General features: G+C 37.1%; 2 protein-coding genes across 2 annotated transcripts in view; one reads left to right on the forward strand and one right to left on the reverse strand.

The window, feature by feature from the left end:
- Positions 1-5,283: 5,283 nt before the first annotated feature.
- On the forward strand, positions 5,284-17,748 carry ptger3.S (prostaglandin E receptor 3 S homeolog). Its single transcript, XM_018260738.2, has 2 exons — positions 5,284-7,319; positions 16,436-17,748. Exons 1-2 carry the CDS (start codon positions 6,507-6,509, stop codon positions 16,718-16,720), a joined length of 1,098 nt encoding a protein of 365 aa, XP_018116227.1. The 5' UTR covers positions 5,284-6,506; the 3' UTR covers positions 16,721-17,748.
- Positions 17,749-17,803: 55 nt separating this feature from the next.
- Positions 17,804-21,508, reverse strand: part of cth.S (cystathionine gamma-lyase S homeolog) — a 147,050-nt gene continuing 143,345 nt past the window's right edge. Inside the window, 1 exon segment of the mRNA XM_041591495.1 lies at positions 17,804-17,920. Within this exon segment, the coding sequence (XP_041447429.1) occupies positions 17,804-17,920 (117 nt within the window).

Consider the following 21,508-nt stretch of genomic DNA (forward strand, 5'->3'; position numbering starts at 1 on the left):
GTTAGTATACAACTCTGTTCTGCCAAGGTGAGAATTTTTTTTATCATTTAACAGTAAGCAAATAAGAGCATTTGTTCTGAAACAAGTTATTTTTGTTGGGTTTAGATAACGTATAGTACAGTTTAGAGGACTTACTGTAGTAATGTGTAAATAAAAACTGACCTGTGCAATTGCCATGCTGACTTTATTTTATTGTGGTTAAGTTTGTAAAAGCATGGGTGAGTGGGGTTGACATTTGCCTAAGTAAGATATACTTAAAGAAAATGACCTTCAGAATTTGCAATGGTTTTACATTTATCAGGGGAGATTTTATTTCTCTATACAGGAAAATGTTGCACCACTGCTATTTGGTTCTTAACTGAGGTCACATTTTGAAATCTACAAATAAACACTAAATACAGTTGCTGTCCAACTACTTAAAACATATCAATATGTTATACTACACCTATAGCAAAAATTGCAAGAAAGCTAAAATATTTGCATTTTGCAGAAGTGCACAATCTGAAAACATACTCTGCTAAATACAGTGGCATAAACTGAATTTGTCTATTCTAATTTTAAAAAATTCCCTGTAATAAAAAGACAGGACAGGTATTGGATCGGTTATCTGGAAACCCCTTATCCAAAAAGCTCTGAATTACGGAGAGGCCATCTCCCATAGACTGCATTTTATCCAAATAATCCATTTTTTTTAAAAATGTTTTTCTTTTTCCCCTGTAATAATAAAAAAGTAACTTTTACTTGACCCTAAGATATAATTAATCCTTATTGGAATCAAAGTAAGCCTATTGGGTTTATTTAATGTTTACATGATTTTCTAGAAGACTTTAAGTATGAAGATCCAAATTATGGAACGATCCATTATCTGGAAAGCCCCAGGTCCCGAGCATTCTGGATAACAGGTCCCATACCTGTACCTTGTATTTGATCCTTATTGAAGGCAAAATAGTCCTATTCGGTCTAATTCATGTTGAAATGAATTAATCAGACTTAAGACATGGAAATCCAAATTAAATAAAGAACCCTTATGCAGTAAACCCCAAGTCTCTTAAACTTTCGGGATGACCGGTCCCATACCTGTATCTAATACTATAAAAAGTTCATTGAGACAGGACTGAAGCAAATCTGGCATTCCCATGGTGTAAAATAAAACACACCTTGATAAAGTAACCTTTTATTTTACAAGCTTTTTACACAGTCATTTTTTTTTCCGGTGAATTTCGTTTTACACAGCATAATAAATAGGCCCTTCGATTGGTAGGAGGAGAAAGACCTATGGAAACTTAGGGCATATTGACCTGTACCCGCATAGATTTGGAACTGTATATTTGCTAGGTTTTGTGACTCTGGTAAATACAAAAAGGACGATATTTCAAACATTTGGGGGGGGGGGGGGTTTCATGTTCATTTATCAACCAGTATATAAACCAGTCCCTGTGTTTAATGAAACATTTTCTTCCTTTTTGTGACATTAGAATAAACGTGTATACGTTTCCAGGGTACTTCTTAACAAAACAATTAATTGTCTGCACTATATTTAGCTGGCTGGTAAACTGGATTCAATTCCACTGGGTTATAATTGGGACCTCTTACATTTTATATAAACTTCGTAGAACGTATTAATCACACTCTGTTCTCAGAAATGTGTGGGTTTTAGTTTCTATTTTAACAAAACTGCAGTTTCCTTAGAATTTACAGAGCATGCTGCTATAGTTGTAACTTCCTTAGCCCTTTATTCATGCAGCCTTAGATTTGTCCCCCCCAGCACATTACACAAATGGTTTCTACTTCTTAAAGTGGACCTGTCACCCAGACACAAAAATCTGTATAATAAAAGTCCTTTTCAAATTAAACATGAAACCCAATTTCTATGTTTTATCAAAGCATTCAACTGTTGTAAGCTCGTTTAAAAATCTCAAACAAGATTCTGAGATGATGCAAGGCTTGCCTTAATAATTGTCCACAAAATGGCTCCTGCCTGCTTGCTATAATTATGAATTCCCAGACTGAAGGAAACAAGATTCAAATAATTTATATATAGTGTAATTAAAGTTCATTTTGCTTGACTAATTTGATAAAATAGGATTTGGAATTATTTTTTTGGGTGACTGATCCCCTTTAAATGTTAAAAGCATATTGAGGAAAAAATGAAGGTATTACCGGCATGTAATAAAGCCCTAAGTAAAATGTATTCCATTTCAACAAGTCCATCACTGTGGATTGGCAGCTGTCCATTATAAATGTGGCTGATATATGTGTGCCATTTACCAATGTGGACACGTATATTCATCTAGTGGCAAGTTTTGTGTGACTGTCCCATCTCAGCCTGTCAGTTAAAGTTTCTAATGCTAATGGACTCCTGCTGCACAGGTATGGCAGCCCCCTCATAGACAAACAGGGGGAATCAGATAGATGTAAAAGCAGTGGGCAAATATTTTATGGCAAAATTATAAGTAGCATGGAAGGCCAATATTAAGATAGATGTAAAAAAGGGATACTTTCTGGTGTCAGTATCTCTTTAATCTAAATCACAATAAGCAAAATTGTGACGGGATTTTGCATTTCCAGTAATCCCAAACCTGCCAGTATAATTCCTGGTATAATTTAGTATTCATCAGACTGCTTTACAATTTGCATAGTGGTATAAAGTAAATAAGCATCCCTGCCAAGAATTTTTAGGTGTAAAATGTGATCATGAATAAGGTACCCCCTACTGTAATTTATAAGGATATTCAAAGTCACCAATGTTTTTGGTTTGTTTTTTTACCATAGGCCTTAGGTTGATGGTGCAGTGTTCTTACTTTCCTTATATGTTATAGTAAGGAGGTACAGTAATGGGCAGATTTATCAAAGGTTGAATTTATGTGAATTTTTTTTTTATTTACTCTAATAAATTCGAATATACTGACCACTCAAATGGGAGGTTATTTAAGAAGAAACTCTATCGTCTAAAACCTGAACGAATATTACCAACAATTCAAATCAAATTTGACTAAACTCAATATGGCAGCATAGCAAGGTGAACTGGTAAAACAGTTGTGTGTTGTGAAAGCAGATTGTTTTCTGATCAGTTTGCGTAATTAAAGAAATTATATTTGTTTTTATTAGTGTTAAAAAAAATATTTATTTAGTATTGTATCACTCAATTGTATTTGTAGTACATACTGGTGATACTATGCTAGAAAATAGTTAGTTTAAGGGGGATTCTAGCTCACCCTCACGCCAAACTTGATATTAAGTAGTAGCAGGATGGGGGAGCAACCTACAATAACACTAAATTGATCTGAATCTTGTGAATATTGTTTATTTCAGCCTGAGCTCAAGAGCCATTGTTGTTGCCTAAAACTATAAGTCACATAATATATACATTCCCATTCTGTACTCTTATCTATAATAGCAACCCCCTATTCTTGTTTTGCCTTTCCTCCACAACTCTGCCAACTGTATAATATTTACAGTGAAAGTTATAGTGCCCAGTTAAAGGTAAATAAAGCCCCACAATACCATGTTGTGCTTCTGTTCCTCAACTCAGCTGGTATACTGGCATACTGTAAGTTTGATTTTGCGTTTGGACAAATAATTTATGGATTCATTGGCTCCTATTTTATATCTATCTCAAGGCCATTACTGAAGGTGACCCATTTTTCTAAGGAACTATTCTCCACAAATAGATTGCTGTACCTCAAAGACCGCATCCTGACGTTGATGCACAGGTGGTTACAATAAAGAAAAGGGGAAGTTCCCCACCTGCAACATATTTGGTGTTTGTGTGATTCTCTTTCTATTCTTGCAATTGTTATGACGTGTGCCGACCGTCCTGAGAACGCTGCACCACCTAAGCAGGAATATCAAAGGAAAGGTGAGCGGTGCGGCTATTTTTACATACAGAACCTCAAAGACCGTAGGTCATTAAGGGGGAAAGAACAGAAATAATATAGTGCGGTATTTTAAATTACAATTATTTTAATTATACTATGAGTGAATTTTTATGTGCTTAGATACACTCAAGTGTTCACCGTTACACTCAATGTTGTGCGCCACCTTAAAGGAGAAGGAAAGCCAAAAAACAAAACTACCTTCACTTTGTTCTCCATCCGGCCCCCTCCTGTAACGCTGCAGTAAAAATGCTTAAATCCGTGCTCAATCTGTGCACAAGTGCTTGGAAGTTTCGCCCGTTATATAAGTTTAGCGCTGCCATTTTCAAATTTGAGCTTCTCTTCCACCCTGCGCTCCATCGTAAATGTGCATGCGCCGCTTTCGTGAACCCACTGACGTCCTTGGCTGCCTAAATCTATATTTTACTTTATGCCTTAGTACAGACCTCAGTCAGACAGACCCGATCCTTGGCTGCCTTTTTTTATCGCTCCCCTCAGCTGCTGCGCTGGAGCTTCAAAGCTTCCCCTGGTTTCCAGGCAACGGGGAAGCTGCCTCAGCTATTGGAGCTTAGATTTATGAGGCGGGGGGCAGAGAGGTCACGTGGCCACATCGTTATCGCAGCACAAAAATAGTCTTGTGTGCAGGGCATGGATTAAAGCTATTGCGCATGCGTGTGCCCTACTTTCTTACAGAAAGAAAGGTAATATTTTTCATACTTGTCTTTACTTTTTAAAAAATCGATTGGAGCAAAATTATTGATGGAAAAAGTAATAGGGGAATGCTTGCTGGAAACTATATGTACCATACATTGGCAATGCTTAGAGCTAAAGTTTTTTTTTTTGCCTTTCCTTCTCTTTTAATGGACAATTAACCAGTGAAATGCAATTCCTTAAATATGAAGCGTATTTCTATATTTTAAAAACACAAAATGTTCAAATTACACCCGTGGTGTCAAGTTATAGTTTACAAGAGCCCACACTCTGGTTTCTAGTGTGTCTGGCAGGCGATCGTACTTACAAGAAGTAATTTAATAGAAACCTTGGTAGTTATAAGCGTTCCTACTCTCTCCGAGTCTCCTTGCATTCTTAAGGTGGCCATAGACGCACAGATAATATTGTACAAAACGAATTTACGTCTGATATTCGTTGCGTGTATGGTGGAAAAAGAGCCGACCAATATCGGCAGAAGACTTGGATATCGATCGGCTCGTCGATCGGGCTGGATGGAAAATTTTGATCGGGTGCCTTTGAAAGGACCCAAACATCGCCCATTGTTAGTGCTGCATTGTGAGATACAGGTAGAATTCTATTGTTTCTTCCCGTATATCTACCTGTATATCGACGATTCAGCTCTACACGTGTGTATTGAAACGAACAATCTTTCTTGGAAAGATCTTTTCCAAGAAAGATCGTAATTGTTACGTCTATGGCCACCTTTAGTGGGTAAAATAAAGCAACATGTGTGGAAGTGTTTATACAATTTTAATAAATAGTTAAGATTACACTCACGGATGTATCTCCAGTAAAATCGCTTCAAAAACAGTGCAGCACATCAGTTTATTACTCAGTAGTCCTTTAGTGTCTTTTTTAATCCAATACACTGGTGTCAGATCCCCGGCTGTAATTTAAAATAATGCACTATATTCTTTATCTGTCCTTTTCCCCCTTAATGACCTAGAGTCTTTGAGGTACAGCAATCTAATTGTAGAAAGCGTCTATTGGAGGGTGGAGGAGAGCCCTATTGATTGCAGGATTGGGGAGACACCTTTATAATTTAAAAGATCAACTATTTGTAATTATCCGAGGGAACTAAGAGAAATAATTGTCTTCCTGCTCTGATTAGCAGCCTCCTAAGCAGTCCATGAACTGCTATCTCTTTCTATTTTCTTGTTTTTATGTACTGTACTTAGATGGTGTTGATAGTGTACCTCTTAGTCCCTTTTCTACAGGCAATGTGTTGTACAATATACACTATAGGCTCCACACTCCAGTAGATAAGGGGGCAGAGCTGACCTGCCAATAGTGAGTTGCCTGGGAAAACAATGAGCCATAGTTATTATACACGAGCAACCCTGTGACTGCTGCTGGGGTTCCAGTCTAGCAGATATTGGAGGCGTTGACAGATAATTCGTTTCACTATATGTTTATCAAAAATGCCTTTCCAAGGTGGGATGGGGCTGAAATATTGTTACTGTGGGGACCGCTGACAAATTGCTTCCTCTGCAGGAGTAAAGTTCATTCTGACAGCAGTAACGACTTTTAAACAAGAATAAAGTGCTGTAAATATTAGTGAGGCAGGTAAGAAAGACAAGGCAGGAGTAAGGGACAGTTGTCTATGTGGGCGCAGCTCACCCGCTCTTCTTCATGTGCACAAACAGCGCCAGGTCTCCAGTCAGGGCGCTTCCATTTAATGAATGGGGATGACGTCGCGGAGGGCCCCACCTCCAGCTTTTATATAGAGTTTTTATGTCGCTCCACAGGTCTGCGGAGAAGGCAGCAGCGGCAGCAGGTGGTCTATAGAGGGATGGCTGGGTGGGCGGCGGTTCCTCGGCACCGAACCTTAGAGCAGCTCCAACACGAAAGGCGGGTGGTTGCCCCCCCTGAGGAGAAGTGAATAGGACGGGCAGGAGGATGTTGGATCCCATCTCCTCTACAAGTATGAAGGAGCGGGACAGGAGTAACATGACGGCGAGGGCGGAGGAGGGGGGCAACACGGTGTCCGTGGCTTTCCCACTGTCCATGATGATCACGGGGCTGGTGGGCAACGCGCTGGCAATGTTATTGGTGTATAAATCGTACAAGAAGAAGGAAAGTGCGAGGAAACACTCGTTCCTGCTGTGCATCGGCTCCCTGGCACTCACAGACTTCATAGGACAACTTCTCACCAGCCCCATTGTCATCTCCGTGTACCTGTCCAACCGGCAGTGGGCTAAGGTGGATGCCTCGGGGCACCTGTGTCCTTTCTTCGGACTGTGCATGACTATGTTCGGCCTGTGCCCACTGTTTATAGCGAGCGCTATGGCGATAGAGCGCACCCTGGCCATCCGCACTCCTCACTGGTACTCCTGTCACATGAAGCCCCGCGCTACCAACATGCTGCTCCTCTGCATCTGGCTCGGGGTGCTGGCCTTTGCCCTCCTGCCTATCCTCGGGGTGGGACAGTACACGCTGCAGTGGCCGGGCACTTGGTGCTTCATCAGCACAGGAGACAGCGAGGCGCCGGGGAACATCTTCTTCGCTTCAACGTTCGCCTGCCTCGGACTTGTGTCGCTCTTTACCACTTTCGCTTGCAACTTGTCGACCATCGTCGCCTTGGTGTCCCGGTGTAAGCGCAGGAGCAGCACGTCCCAAGCGAGCAGGCAATGGGAAAGGATCACGTTAGAAACCCTCATCCAACTCATGGGCATCATGTGCGTCCTGTTTACCTGCTGGTCCCCTCTCCTGGTAGGCGCTTGTCTCTCTATATTCCCCCTCTATCTACAGAAATACATCCAGGAACATGGAAATGAGACACATTCTCTCTATTGCTCACTCACTAGTGCAGGAGTGCCCATAGTTTTCTACTTTTACTGATCAAGCGCAAATGAAAACAAAGGTGGGAGGGATAGACTTACTGTTAGATGAGAAAGGAGCCCAGATGATTTAAAAGTAGAAAATCTTTATTAGGACATATTCAAACCTAACGCGTTTCGTGCCAACGGTGGGCACTTACTCATAGGCTAACAGTCTCCCTCCCCACCCTTGGCACGAAACACGTCAGGTTTGAATATGTCCTAATAAAGATTTTCTCATCTATACAAAGACAAAATAGAGCAGGCAGCACCATTCATCACTAAGAGAAACAGTGGACGGTGTGCAGGGTCTGATATATCAATCACATGTGGAAGAAGAAAACGAACTGACCCACGAAATTGCACCACCCCATCCCACAATCAAATCTCTCCGTTAATCAGCTTTAAAACATAACTTTTCTGAAGTACATATAAAGAAGAAAGTCCAGCTAAGGCATTAGAATAAGGGAAGAGTAGGGAGATGGAAAGACCCTAGGTTAGGGGTTATACTATATGTACTTAGTAAAAGTTATGTTTTAAAGTTGATTCACCGAGTGATTTGATTGTGGGATGATGTGGTGCAGTCTCATGGGTCAGTTCTTTTTCTTCTTCCGCATATGATTTTCTCATCAAACAGTAAGTCTATCCCAACTTTGTTTTCATTTTTGCTTAGTCAATTAAACTCTATGGCCCTCAGACTGGGGTCTGTTTGGGATTAGACTACTGTGAACGACGTATTAATGAAATAAAGAAATTTAGATTTATTTTTTGGACAATGTTCCAGCAGTAGAGACACACACCACAGTTTACGACGTTTAGTGGTGTTGTCCCATTATGATCTGAATCCATAAAATAGCGTTAGCATTCTGTTCCATGGAAAATATGAATTAAATATTGATTTATGAGAAAATGTATATTGCTATATTTTACAAGCAACTATTTTTTATGTAGTAACATAGTAAGTTAGGTTGAAAAAAGACACGCATCCATCAAGTTCAAACTTTTAACCTGCCTAACTGCCAGTTGATCCAGAAGAAGGCAATAAAACCCCACTTGACCCTGTAACCTTAATATAATAAAAATCTGAATGAAAAGAATGAAACAGGAGGGAGATTTAGACAAGCTGTTTGTTGACAGTGTCTTGAGATCTACTGATCACCAGCTAAAGGTCTACTGGTAAATCCCGATCTACTTTTTGGGCACCCCTGCACTAGTGCCATGGAAAGGGGAAATAGAGAGCAAACTTTAGATTCATATTTGCCTCTGATGTGCCACCAGTTATAGAGATGATTACTCACATACCCCTTCCTTTTGTAATAAAGCAGTGCTTCTAGTAAAATAAAGTCTGCTTCATCATTGGCTACTGCAGAACCTCTTGGCAAGTAGTCTTGTACTGACATTCAGCTTTTGTCATGTTTTCTTTCATTAGATAGAGAAACTTTGTGAACAGCATGTGTCACTGATCATTTTCTTCTCTCGGATTTTCATTTCATTTTACTAATGTTACCCATGTAGGTGCCTTTCTAGGAGATGTGAGAACACTGGTGGTTATACACACACCTCCAAAGCCTTCAATAAGAATCTACTTCTATACAAGCACAAAGTGCTATTGCTTATTCATTTTTCTAACACACGCATTAGGATCTCACTGTGGGAGGCTTAGCATTTAGACCTTTCCTTAACTTTTATTATAGCACAATGTTGCAGTGCAGGGAAAAAGGTTTTTTTAAAAAATTGTTGCTGTAAATAATTATTATTATGAATATGTGTTTATATAGCACCAACATATTTCACAGCGCTGAATAATGGAAGGGATACTGCGTCCTTACTACTTTCTGTCATTCATCTTACAAACAAGCACTTGCTAGGATATGGTTATGATTTATTCACGCATTGTTTTTGTGCTGGAGTTATAAGGTGCTATAGCAACAGCCTGGTGTGGTTATAGTATTGTCGCAGTATGACTGTCAGCCAAAACACAACATTCTCATTATTGAAATTAGAGATGGCATGATACTATGAGCCTGGCATGATAACCTGATTCATAAGAAAATCCTGATTTGTGAAGACACTGCAATATTGTCCAGAGTATATAAGTTATAATATATGAAAAGAAGACTAGATTAAAATTGAAGATATTTGCAGGAGGATAAATATAAAATATGGGTTGCTTGTGCTGTTATCATAAGCAGAAAGGGCATAGTTCTTGATCAATCTACAGGTATGGGACCTGTTATCCAGAATGCTCGGGACTTGGGGTTTTCTGGATAAGGGATCTTTTGTAATATAGATCTCAATAGCTTAAGTCTATTAAAAAATAATGTACACCTAAATTAAAGCCAATTTAATTTGCTTCCAAAAAGTATTAATTATATCTCAGTTGGTCAAGGTACTGTTTTATTATTACAGAGACAAAGGAAATCATTTTTAAAAATGTAAATTATATGATTAAAATTGAGTCTATGGGAGATGCCCTTTCTGTAATTTGGAACTTTTTGGATAATGCGTTTCTTCATTACGTATCCTATACCTGTAACAGAAAAACATCAATTACCAGCAAAGCATTACCTTACCATATTCTTGTATGTAGACATATAAAGCACAGGTATACTAATCCATTTATATATATTATAGTTTACTACAGAAAAATTCACCCATTTTTTATTAATTTCAATGAGATTTTTCAAAGCATATTTATCAAATGGAGAACTCTAACTTCCCCCCATTGATAAACACACTTCTAAACAACCCATTGGAATGGAGATTGGGTGAGTTTTTATGTAGTAAACTCTAACACACACAGTAAGTCCCTCCTGTCATGGATAACAAATAAAAGTGGAGGATGAAAATGCAGGATCAAACCATGAGATGACTAGGATGACAGATTAATAAATACGACCAGCTGTGATGATGGATTGAGATAATGGTCACTGTGAGCCTATGCTTTATGCACAAAGTAGCAAGTCACTGTGGAAACCTAGCAGGTTTGGCAGAACAAAATCAGGTTTGTAAATCCCTTCCACCAAATGCTTTGATTTGACCCTAGTAGACGTAAACAATTTCAAACTCAAGGAGTGATATTCTGTAGTGTGAACCAGCATATGCACAATTATTTAATGTAAATCAATGCACAGTATAATTTGATATGATAGCATATAAGTTAAATAGCCAGTCTTTTTATCCCAGTACCTTTCTATCCCAGTAGCTACAATGTACTAGCTACAGGTTGATTTTACAGTCAGCATGAGTCACACTTGTATCATATATAAGGAGCAAATTATACCTTTGGTGTAATTCTGCATGTGCTATAAACTCACCCTGAATTAGGTGATAGTATTCTGTACATATATGAGTCATATCAAAACTCCATCAGATACATATGGGTGGCATATTTAGGCTTATATTCCAAATTCAAACTGGAAAATGAGGTTTAGGGGCAGATTTACTAAGGTTCGAGTGAATTTTTGAAGTTAAAAAAGTTCGAATTTCGAAGTAATTTTTGGGATACTTCGACCATCGAATAGGCTACTACGACTTCGAATTAGCTTCGAAGTTAAATCGTTCGAATATTCGACCATTCGGTAATCAAAGTACTGTCTCTCTAAAAAAAACTTCAATACTTCGCCAAATTAAACCTGCCGAAGTGCTATGTTAGCCTATGGGGACATTCTAGACAATTTTTACACATCAAAGTAAAATCGTTTGATTGTAAGCTAAACTCGTTCTATTTGAACGATTTAATTGTTCAATCGAACGATTTCGTTGAAAAATACTTTGACTTCGATATTCGAAGTCAAAGTATTTCAATTCGAGGGTCGAATTTTGAAGTATTTATCACTTCGAAATTCAACCCTTGATAAATCTGCCCCTAGATGTTGAGAAATGCAAGGTTATGTACTTTGGCAAAAATAATATTAATGCAAGTTATACACTAAATGGCAGTGTGTTTGGGGTTTTTTTAACTGAGAAGGATCTAGGGTTTTCTGTGGGTAACAAGTTGTCTGGGCAGTGCCATTCTGTTGCCACTATAGCAAATAAAGTTCTGTCTTGCATAAAAAAGGGCATTAACTTAAGTGATGAATACACAATTTTGGCTTTTTATAGGTCCCTGGTGAGGCCTCATCTGGAGTATGCAGGTGATGAGCTGCAGAGAGTGCAGAGATTTGCAACTAAACTGGTTAAAGGGATGAAAGACTTCAATTATGAGAGTTGACTGTTAAGGTTGGGGTTGACACTTGAGACACTTTACAAGTATATTAGAGGACATTATAGACAAATAGTAGGGGCATGTTTTCCCCATAAAGAGGATCACTGTACCAGAGGCCACTCCATCAGACTAAAGGAAAAGAACTATTTGAAGCAGCGTAGGTGGTTCTTCACAGTGAGATTGTGGAATGCACTGCTGGGTGATGTTGTGATGGCTGATTCTGTTATAGGAAAATTATAGCCCCAAAATGAATATTTAAGCAACAGATAGTTTATATCAAATTAAGTGGCATATTAAAGAATCTTACCAAACTGGTCTATATATGTAAATCTTGCCCTTTTATATCTCTTGCCTTAAACCACCATTTTGTGATGGTCTGTGTGCTGCCTCAGAGATCACCTGACCAGAAATACTGCAGCTCTAACTGTAACAGGAAGAAGTGTTGCAGCAAAAGACAGAACTCTGTCTGTTAATTGGCTCATGTGACCTAACATGTATGGTTTGATGGTTTGATGGTTATTTGTGTGCACAGTGAATCGTACAATCCCAGGGGATTTTTTAAAATGGCAATTTTCTATTTATGATTCCCAATGGCGCATACTACTAGAAAAGTATATTATTATGAAAATGGTTTATTTACATGAAGCAGGGTTTTACATATGAGCTGTTTCATGCAATATCTTTTTATAGAGACCTACATTGTTTGGGGGTATAGTTTTCCTTTAATGCTTTTAAGAGTGGCTTGGATGATTTCTTGGAAAAGCATAATATCCAAGGCTATTGATTGATACTTAAATCTATAGCTAGTGTATGAATATATATAGTTTATGTGAGTGTATGGATACTGAATTTCATTTGGAGGGGCTGAACTTGATGAACTTTGGGTTTTTTTCAACCCAATGTAACGATTGTTTTTTTTTACTGACTGTGTCGTGCAGAATTGCAACTTGTTGTCCATTTACTTGAAAGCATATAATCACTTAGAAACAACAAATTTGCTAGAAATGTTCAGTCTTTGCCATCTGTACTGTTGCTGGGCAACCTGTGACTTTAGCATGTAGTGGTTAGACATCTCAGGCTTCTTTACCATGTGTCAGGCATCACTTCCAGGAAATGCAGGCTAGAATATACACTGATATAAACAGAACATAACTGCCTTTTAGTTACAACAGATATCACGGTCATCTTCAGAATTGTTAGAACAAAACATTTGCAAAGATGAGCATTCTTAACCATGCTGATTAGAAGGTGTGTATTTTTTTAAGGCCATTTATGCAATTTCAGACCGAGTGTAACATATTGACGCATAATAAAAATCAGAGTAGAAAGTATTCAATTCCAGGCTTTACGCAGCTTTTTCAAATTCTGGACATTTAACAGTTGCAAGTCTGTATGAAACCATTACACAGTTTCCTACTTGCATTGGGGTTTTATTTTGTGCTCTGTGCTATTAATACTGAGGTGTTTGGTGTATTTTAGTGCTGTTCTTTTGGCACCTTTATAAATTTGCTATAAAGAGTGGTCATAAAGAAAAAAAATCTGAAAACCTTGAAAAATTTGTTCTAAAATGGAACATTTTTAGAAACCACTAAAATCACGAATAATAGACAGACCTTTGCAAGAAAAGAAGAGCAGCTTCCTCTCTTAGGGATGCACCGAATCGGATGCACCGAATCCACTATTTTGGATTCGGCCAAACCCTCGAATTCTTCACAAAGGATTCGGCCGAATACTGAACCGAATCCGAACCCTAATTTGCATATGCAAATTAGGGTTGGGAAGGGGAAAACATTTTTTACTTCCTTGTTTTGTGACAAAAAGTCGGCTAATTTCTCTCCCCACTCCTAATTTGCATATGCAAATTAGGATTCAGTTCGGCCGGGTGGCAGATTCGGCCGAATCCTGCTGAAAAAGGCTGAATCCTGGCCGAATCCCGAACCGAATCCTGGATTCGGTGCATCCCTAATTTCTATATGACATTGATAGCTTTAACTTAACATACTTTTGTGTTTGTGGATTTTATGGATTTTACACTTATGACAGAAAAACTGTGGATAAATAGACTAAAATAGAGTATGCTAAAAAGGTTCAATCAGAGAAGCAAACTTTCCCAGAATGTTCTTAAATCTGCCCCATAGTGTACTTCTTAAAAAGAAACCACCATAATAAATTACTTTCCTACAATCTGTATTTAAATAATGTGCTGAGCCACTCCTCTCTGTAGCTAGGGAATAAGGAAGTATGGTAGCAAGATGCAAACACTGGTTCTTCATATAGACTGAAGAAATACACAACAATCATATGCCCCTTAACACACTTTCAAATATTTTATTCAAACGTATTTGATTCAAGGTCTGCTTTTGTGTGCTATTATTATCAGGTCCATATGATATTTATTGATTACATATAGATAGCACATACATATAGTTGAAACATTATAACTGATTTGTGTCAGTTTTGGTGTTTCTAATGCAAGAGACTTTTTCATAATACTTTCAGCATTCATTGGCAGTTTCATTTAATGTGCTCCTTATATTATGGGACCAGCGAAGTATTCAGCATGGCCACCTCTCTACAAAAAGTCCCTGAAATATTCTCTGTGTTAAGTCATAGCTCAAATGTCTATCGTTGATCAGTTGTTCTAGTTTTTATCTGTAGTCCTTTTATCTTTTTTTAAATCAGGAGGAACACGAGGAGATACTAATGTATTTCCTGCATTTCTATGGTTATGAAAACAGATCTTGTATGGAAAATACACTCTGACTTTCTTCCAACATTCCGATATTAAACAGTGGGTCAGTTTAGACCATACAGCAGTCCATTTGGCCAAGTCTATGCAAGACCCCCAATTCAAGTGAAACTCTGCCTGGCAAGCACCAGTCATTTTTATGATTAAATACTGTCCAACATACCATTACGAGTAGTGTAATAAGGTGGTATAATGGCCTTAACCCACTATGGGAACTCTGGAATTACCTGACAGTAATTCTAGGGTTCTCTTAGGGATTTGTGCATTACTACAAGTTGCTAGGAGAATGTATGGACACAAGTATCCTTAATAGCATCAGTAGACATTCAGTTTTGCATCCATTCTAAAATGTTGCACTTGCTGTAATAAATGATCCCCCTTCAGTACACAGATATTTCTACACAGTTCATAGAGCAATATAGGACTAATCTAAGGGCCTAATTACCAAAGATAAGTGCTAAATCTCACCAGTGCACCATAGCAGCTAGTTAAGAGTTTTGCTTTTGTTTTTTAATTGGTAGTAGACTTATAATAAGCATTTTTCTGATTGGCTGTTACAGGCAACTTTGCTGGCTCAATTCCATGTCTAATTTTGTGTTTCTACATGGCAGCACTTGCCTTAATAATTAATGTTTTAACTGATTTGGAACTCTTCCATGAAAATATTTTACAGCATTAATGCAATCTTTCTCATGTGTGCCAAAATCTTTTGTCAAGTTCAATCAATATCGAAATTAATTCCTTACAAAAGAGGTCAACATTTTTAATGTGAGAGCCAAAACAAAACATGTGGCGCTGCTTACTTTTTTATTGTTCATTGCAGTTATGAGTTGTTACATGGAGAGCTTGGGGAACAAGCCTGACTGCTTTTATATAGGAAATAATATCGTTAGAATTGAAATTGCAAATATGAAAGTGTACAAAAAATACGATATATACTTTAAAATAAAGACAAATTACTTTTAAATACCAACACAGCTGTATCCCAAATAGGAATGTTTAAGAAGGCATAATTGCTTGGTAAAGGCAAAGATTTTATTGTGATAATATGATTATTTATAAATTGGAGTATTTGAAAAAGGTTGTTTTGTCAGGAAAGTTATGGTTGTGCCCACTCATAATATTGCCCTTTTGCTACAAACAGCATCTCTGGCACACTCTAAAGACTAACTAGGCAAATATACATATGACATTATTGTCAGTTCTGATAATATTCATTTTTTTGTATTGATGACATGCAGTTGATATCTTTTCATTATCTAACCCTGTAACCACTTTTACATTAGCCTTGGTAATTGGAAATAATTACATTCACCAGGACGAGACAATTTGCCATTTTACAGTACTTTAAGGGGCCGATTCACTAACTTCGAGTGAATGATTCGAAGGTAAAACATTTCGAATTTCTACGTTTTTTTTGGGCTACTTCGACCATCGAATGGGCTACTTCGACCTTCGACTACGACTTCGAATCGAACTATTCGAAGTAAAAATCGCTCGACCATTCGATAGTCGAAGTACTGTCTCTTTAAAAAAAATTTCGACCCCCTAGTTCGCCATCTAAAAAATAGCAAAGTCAATGTTAGCCTATGGGGAAGTCCCCATAGGCTTGGCTAACTTTTTTTGATCGAAGGATATTCCTTCGATCGTTGGATTTAAATCCTTCGAATCGTTCAATGCAAAGGATTTTATCGTTCGATCGAAGGAATTAACTATCTGCGCTAAATCCTTCGACTTCGATATTCGAAGTCGAAGGATTTTAATTCCTAGTCGAATATTGAGGGTTAATTAACCCTCGATATTCGACTTTTAGTGAATCGGCCCCTAAAACTACACAGGTTTTTCATTAGTGACTGCTGAGCTCCCAAATCTTTGGAAGCAGAGGAAGAGGTTTCTAAGCCAGCCTACTGCTCAGGCTTCAGCCTTTGAGGTCAGACCTCATAACAGCACAGAAACAATCAATGAATCACCCTTAAATGCGGTAATACAATGTGTTCTGTGACTTTCAATCATACTGAGCTAATGTATTTATGTTCTGTGTGTTTCCAAATAGGTAATCATGCTGAAAATGATGTCCAATCATACTTCAGTTGAACACTGCAAGCCAAAAGATTCAGAGCAAAATACAGAGCTACAGAAAGACTGCAATTTCTTTTTGACTGCTATCCGTCTGGCCTCACTTAACCAGATACTTGACCCATGGGTTTACCTCTTGCTTCGACAAATTCTGCTCAGGAAATTTTGCCAAGTAGCAAATGCTGTGTCAAACTGCTCACATGATGGACAGAAACAACAGCCAATGATCCCCACAAATGAAATAAGACCAGCTGAAGGATGATCTATATTTGTTTTTATTTATTGAACTTTGGGACTTGAAAAAGCCAAGCAAAGCTTTAAAATGAAATGGCCTGAGTGGTCTCTATTTTGAGTAAGCAAAGTACTATTTATGAAGCTGCTAAAATGATAATATATCTTCTCGTACGTGGCAAAATGTTTATACTGAAATGACTGTAGTGACTTAAAGGATAAACTATACAAAGAAACAAATGTGATATCGCAACAGCATGTTACTCAAGAAGATACACTGTTGGCAAGACACCCTACCAACAAAGGTTATCAGCTGTGTGCCAGATAATGCTTGTATCATTAAAGAAGAAAAATAAACACATTGGCATGGGCTACAGCCTATTTATTATTAAAATACTTAAGATATTCATTTTTAAATTATGTACAGGTTTACAATTAAACTAAAAATACAGGGAGATGTGAGTACTCTAGTGTACTGATCTCAACGATATAGTGCTCATACATAGATGAACTTCTATTTAATGCAGATTCTATTGTTTGGTATACAAATATGTGCTCATGTCCACTTAGAGACAAGTTATGACATATGTGAATGGGAAACCAACAATCAATAGCACAAATCACCATTTTTATTGCTGCAAGTAGCAGCAATCAAACCTTCTTAGGTTCCATTGTTCTTTTATTGTCTATACTATTGAAGCAAATATTTCAATTACATTACATTTTGTTTCAAGCCCTATGAAGCACTTTCATCTTTATATGTCTTTGGAACTTGCTTATCTGTAATGGCAAGGCTTTTTACTTAACAGATAGAGACATAGTTAATTGTTTAGTTCAATACCTTGCTCTAACTAAGAAACAAATTTGGAAAATTGTCAGAAAACTTTCTTCTTCTTTTTGCCAAAGCGAATGCAATTTTATATAATTGAGTACTGCCAACATTAGAGATACTTCCTCAAACTATTAACCTTTAAAACCTAAGAAATTTTATGCAATTCTCAACAAAACAAACATATTTGCAGGTGTCTGCAACACTTTACAAATACTATTAATGTATCAGTATCCATTAAAGCTCAACAGGAAGATCATTAAAGAGCTCCTTTAATCTGGGCTTTTACTTTCCAGATTTTGTCCAGACGAAATCTGGAAAGTAAAAGCCCAGATTAAAGGAGCTCTTTACTCTTAAGATTTCCTGTTGAGCTTTGATGGATACTAATACATTTGAAGAGGGCTATAAGAATGGAAAATAAAGGTTATGGTCAAACATAGAAGAGCAGAGCCTGTAAGGCCGAAACTGCACTAGTCTTGTCACAGAAACTTGATTTCATTGTAAACTCTACTAAAAACAAAGATAGAAGTAATTATGCATTTCACTGGACAAATACAATGTGGACAGAAAATATAGTAAAGCATTTGTTGGTAGTGTGTTTGCCAAGCAGCACACTTATCCCATAGCATAACCATTAACACGGAAATATTAATTCTTAAATCATCAGCAGGCTGTCACTTGTCTTGTGAATAACACTGAATGTGCTTCTTTGACCAAATATGTTTAATTAATTAAGTTAAATTTCTTTCAGGGTCTAGAAACGTGAAATGAAGTCAAATATTTACTTAATTTTATCAGTCTGCTTGATTGCAGTATTTTTTGCTTACCTAGACATACACGGCCAGAGGCTCAGCCGCTGTGATTGCAATTAGCTTTGGTTTCCAAACTCTAACTTTAGGTATTTAAATTTTATTTGGTTGCAAATTTATTAACAAATCAAATAATGCATATTTACAGGAATACAGGGTAAATGTTAACATATTTATTGTGTCTGTGATGGTGCCAGGGGTTCAAATTCAGATCTCAAGCATCAGCGCTTAAAGGAACAGTAACACAAAAAACTGAAAGTGTAGTGTTGCCCTACGCTGGTAAAACTGATGTGTTTGCTTCAGAAAAACTACTATAGTTCATATAAACAAGCTGCTGAGTAGCAATGGCGGAAATTGAAAAACGGCTATATGGCACAGGTTAACTAATGGATAACAGATAGCATTATGTTCTACAGAGCTTATCTGCTATCTGTTGTGTAACTTGAGCCTTTTCTCCTTTGAATAGCTGCCCCCATTGCTACACAACAGCTTATTTATATAAACAATAGTAATTTTTCTGAAGAAAACACAGCAGTTTTACTAGTGCAGGGCAACACTGCATTATATTTTTATTACTTTAAAACAATTACAGTTTTTGATGTTACTGGTCCTGTATATTCCAGAAGAAACTGGATATTGAAAGCTTTATTGAAGTGTGAAAACTTTCTATCAAGGTGTTTGTTCATCAGACTGTATTGGATTGCTTTGAACAGCTGAAAAAATTAATTTCCAATTGAATTCACATAGCAAAATGAATAAATATGCAATGGCAGTATCATTCTTAACAGAGTCAGGGTTTGGGTGAGGCCCTATTATTTTTGTAGGTGTTAATCTGCAACTTGTTTCAATCAGACATCCCTGATGTATATCATTTTACAGGCATAAATAGGCCTTTTATTTATAATTTTTTAATAGTTATGGTGCTTTACTAAGATATCAGCAAACATTATGAGGGCAATCTTGAGCAATTGAAGAAGGAAGTTGCCCTCAAAACTTTTGCTGAGATGTTGATAAAGAACAATAACTATTGCATGTGATATGTGAGTGCCATTTGGATGTTGTTTATTGGCTTCATACAGCTAGCTAAAGTCCTTTGCAAGAAGCTATTCCTGCCCTGCTACACACTTTCACACTTGATAAATGTTGGAGCCCAATAGAATGGCTCCCTGCATGGATTATATAATTAGTGAGATTGGGAGCACTCACTCTTGTTTAAACTGCCCCAAAAGGGCAGTCAAGGATTCAGCTTGCTTTTTGTGTTATTACTCATGCGGCTGTTATTATTTGTAGTTAAATATACTGTAGAAAAAACGAATGAATCTATCTGGCAATTAGTTCAGGGCAATATAATTAGCAAGTAATACTAGTTAAAAGAACGGCAATTCTGAGTATTTCTTCAGGCCATAATTTGTTCCTGTGTGATGGAAATAAAATATGTGGTGGCTGTTTATGCTGACTGATTCATAGTGCAGAAGAGAGTGGAACCATCTGGTTGTGCGTAATGGCCTTTTCTTGTGTCTCTTTATTTGTAGTTCTGATTATATTATTCCCTAGCTACCTGGTCAAAATATGGTCATATGGCAGCAAATTGGTTTATTGCACAATGTTATACCTTTATCTAGGTAGGTCAGGCTTCTTGACTTCTGCAAAAAACTTTCAGTATTTTACATTATTCATTTAGAGATTGTTCAGCATTTCAGGAGAAATAAGAGGGAACTACTCTCTTTGTTACTTAGATGTTTTTACCCGTTTCTTTTCAGGTAAAATACTTGTAACTGTGCTTTTCACTTTATTATCAGTTTTGGGCATATGTAGAGCAGTACAGTATGTAGCAAGACTTATTTTAAATGTGTTTAAAAAATTCTTTTACACCAAAAAAGCTCTATTGTCCTTATGTATGAATTTACACCAAGGCGTGTATATTAATATACCAGGTAAAACACTGGTAATTACACCTGTAATATATTACAAGACTCTAGATTATTTGTAAACTATTGAAATCAATAAGAAAAATTTAGATGTTCAGAATTTTTGGCTTGAAAACTGGTTTAAAATGCTGTGTAAAAAGTGCTGTTTTTTTGACAGATTTTTTTGATTTTATGACAGATTTTACACTTGAAAAAAATATTTGCATAAAATCATTACCCAGCTTCATAAAACTGCTCGACCTGGGAGAAAAAGTAACAGAGCCAGTCTGACATTTTACTTACATGTTCCCAGGTATCCCTAGTGCTCACTGACAATGACACATACATAGTAAAATCTTTATCTGTCACATTTATGATCATGTTTTAGTTTGCAGAGTTTTGTGTAATTGAATGGTTCAGTTCCCTTACCATACTGAAGCCCTGCCATGTTGTATAGCTAGGACTTGTAATAAAGAATAGGTTTATCAGACACAATGGTCACTGTGTGCAGGACGGATGTATTTCTGCTCCCTTGTGTAACTTGCTGCATTCCTTCTCCTGCACAGAGCACTGGGCACCAGTAAGATCATTTTTAAAAAGGAAGGGGCATATTTATCAAGGGTCAAATTTGTAATTGAAAAAACTTTGAAATTCAAATTAAAAAAAACCAACCGAAATGAAGTCGAAGTTGTTTTCGGTTGAATAGGTCCGTTTCCGATCAAATAGGTCCGTATTCAGCCAAATTCGAATCGTACGAATTGAAGGAATAGTGCATTCGATAAAATTACATTCAAAGTTTTTCCCAAAAAAAAACTTTGATTTTTCAAAGTCCACCAATTGACTCCAAATAGGTTCTAGGAGGTCCCCCATAGGCTAAAACAACAATTCGCCAGGTTTTAGATGGCGAATGGTTGAAGTCTAATTTTAAAAAGACAGTACATGATAAATTTTGGTATTCAAATATTTGAATCTTTTTCAAATTCGAATCGAATTTGGACAATTCCCTAGTCAAAGTACACAAAAAATAGCTCGAAATTCGATTTTTTTTTTTCATTCGAAAATTCACCTTGATCTTTGATAAATCTGCCCCTATGTATCTGAGAGCAGCACAGAGCATGTGCAGTAAATAAGCAGAAAAGAAGATATGGAGCTACTGTGGCAACTTTGGAGGCACAGATCTTTACTGCTAATATATAATATAATATATATAATATGCAATATTTCTAGCTACTTCTGTAGTTAAGCTTTAATTCTTCTTTAAGGTGGACAACAGG

The sequence above is a fragment of the Xenopus laevis genome, chromosome 4S (assembly GCF_017654675.1).
Source record: "Xenopus laevis strain J_2021 chromosome 4S, Xenopus_laevis_v10.1, whole genome shotgun sequence".
Classification (NCBI taxonomy): Eukaryota; Metazoa; Chordata; class Amphibia; order Anura; family Pipidae; genus Xenopus; species Xenopus laevis.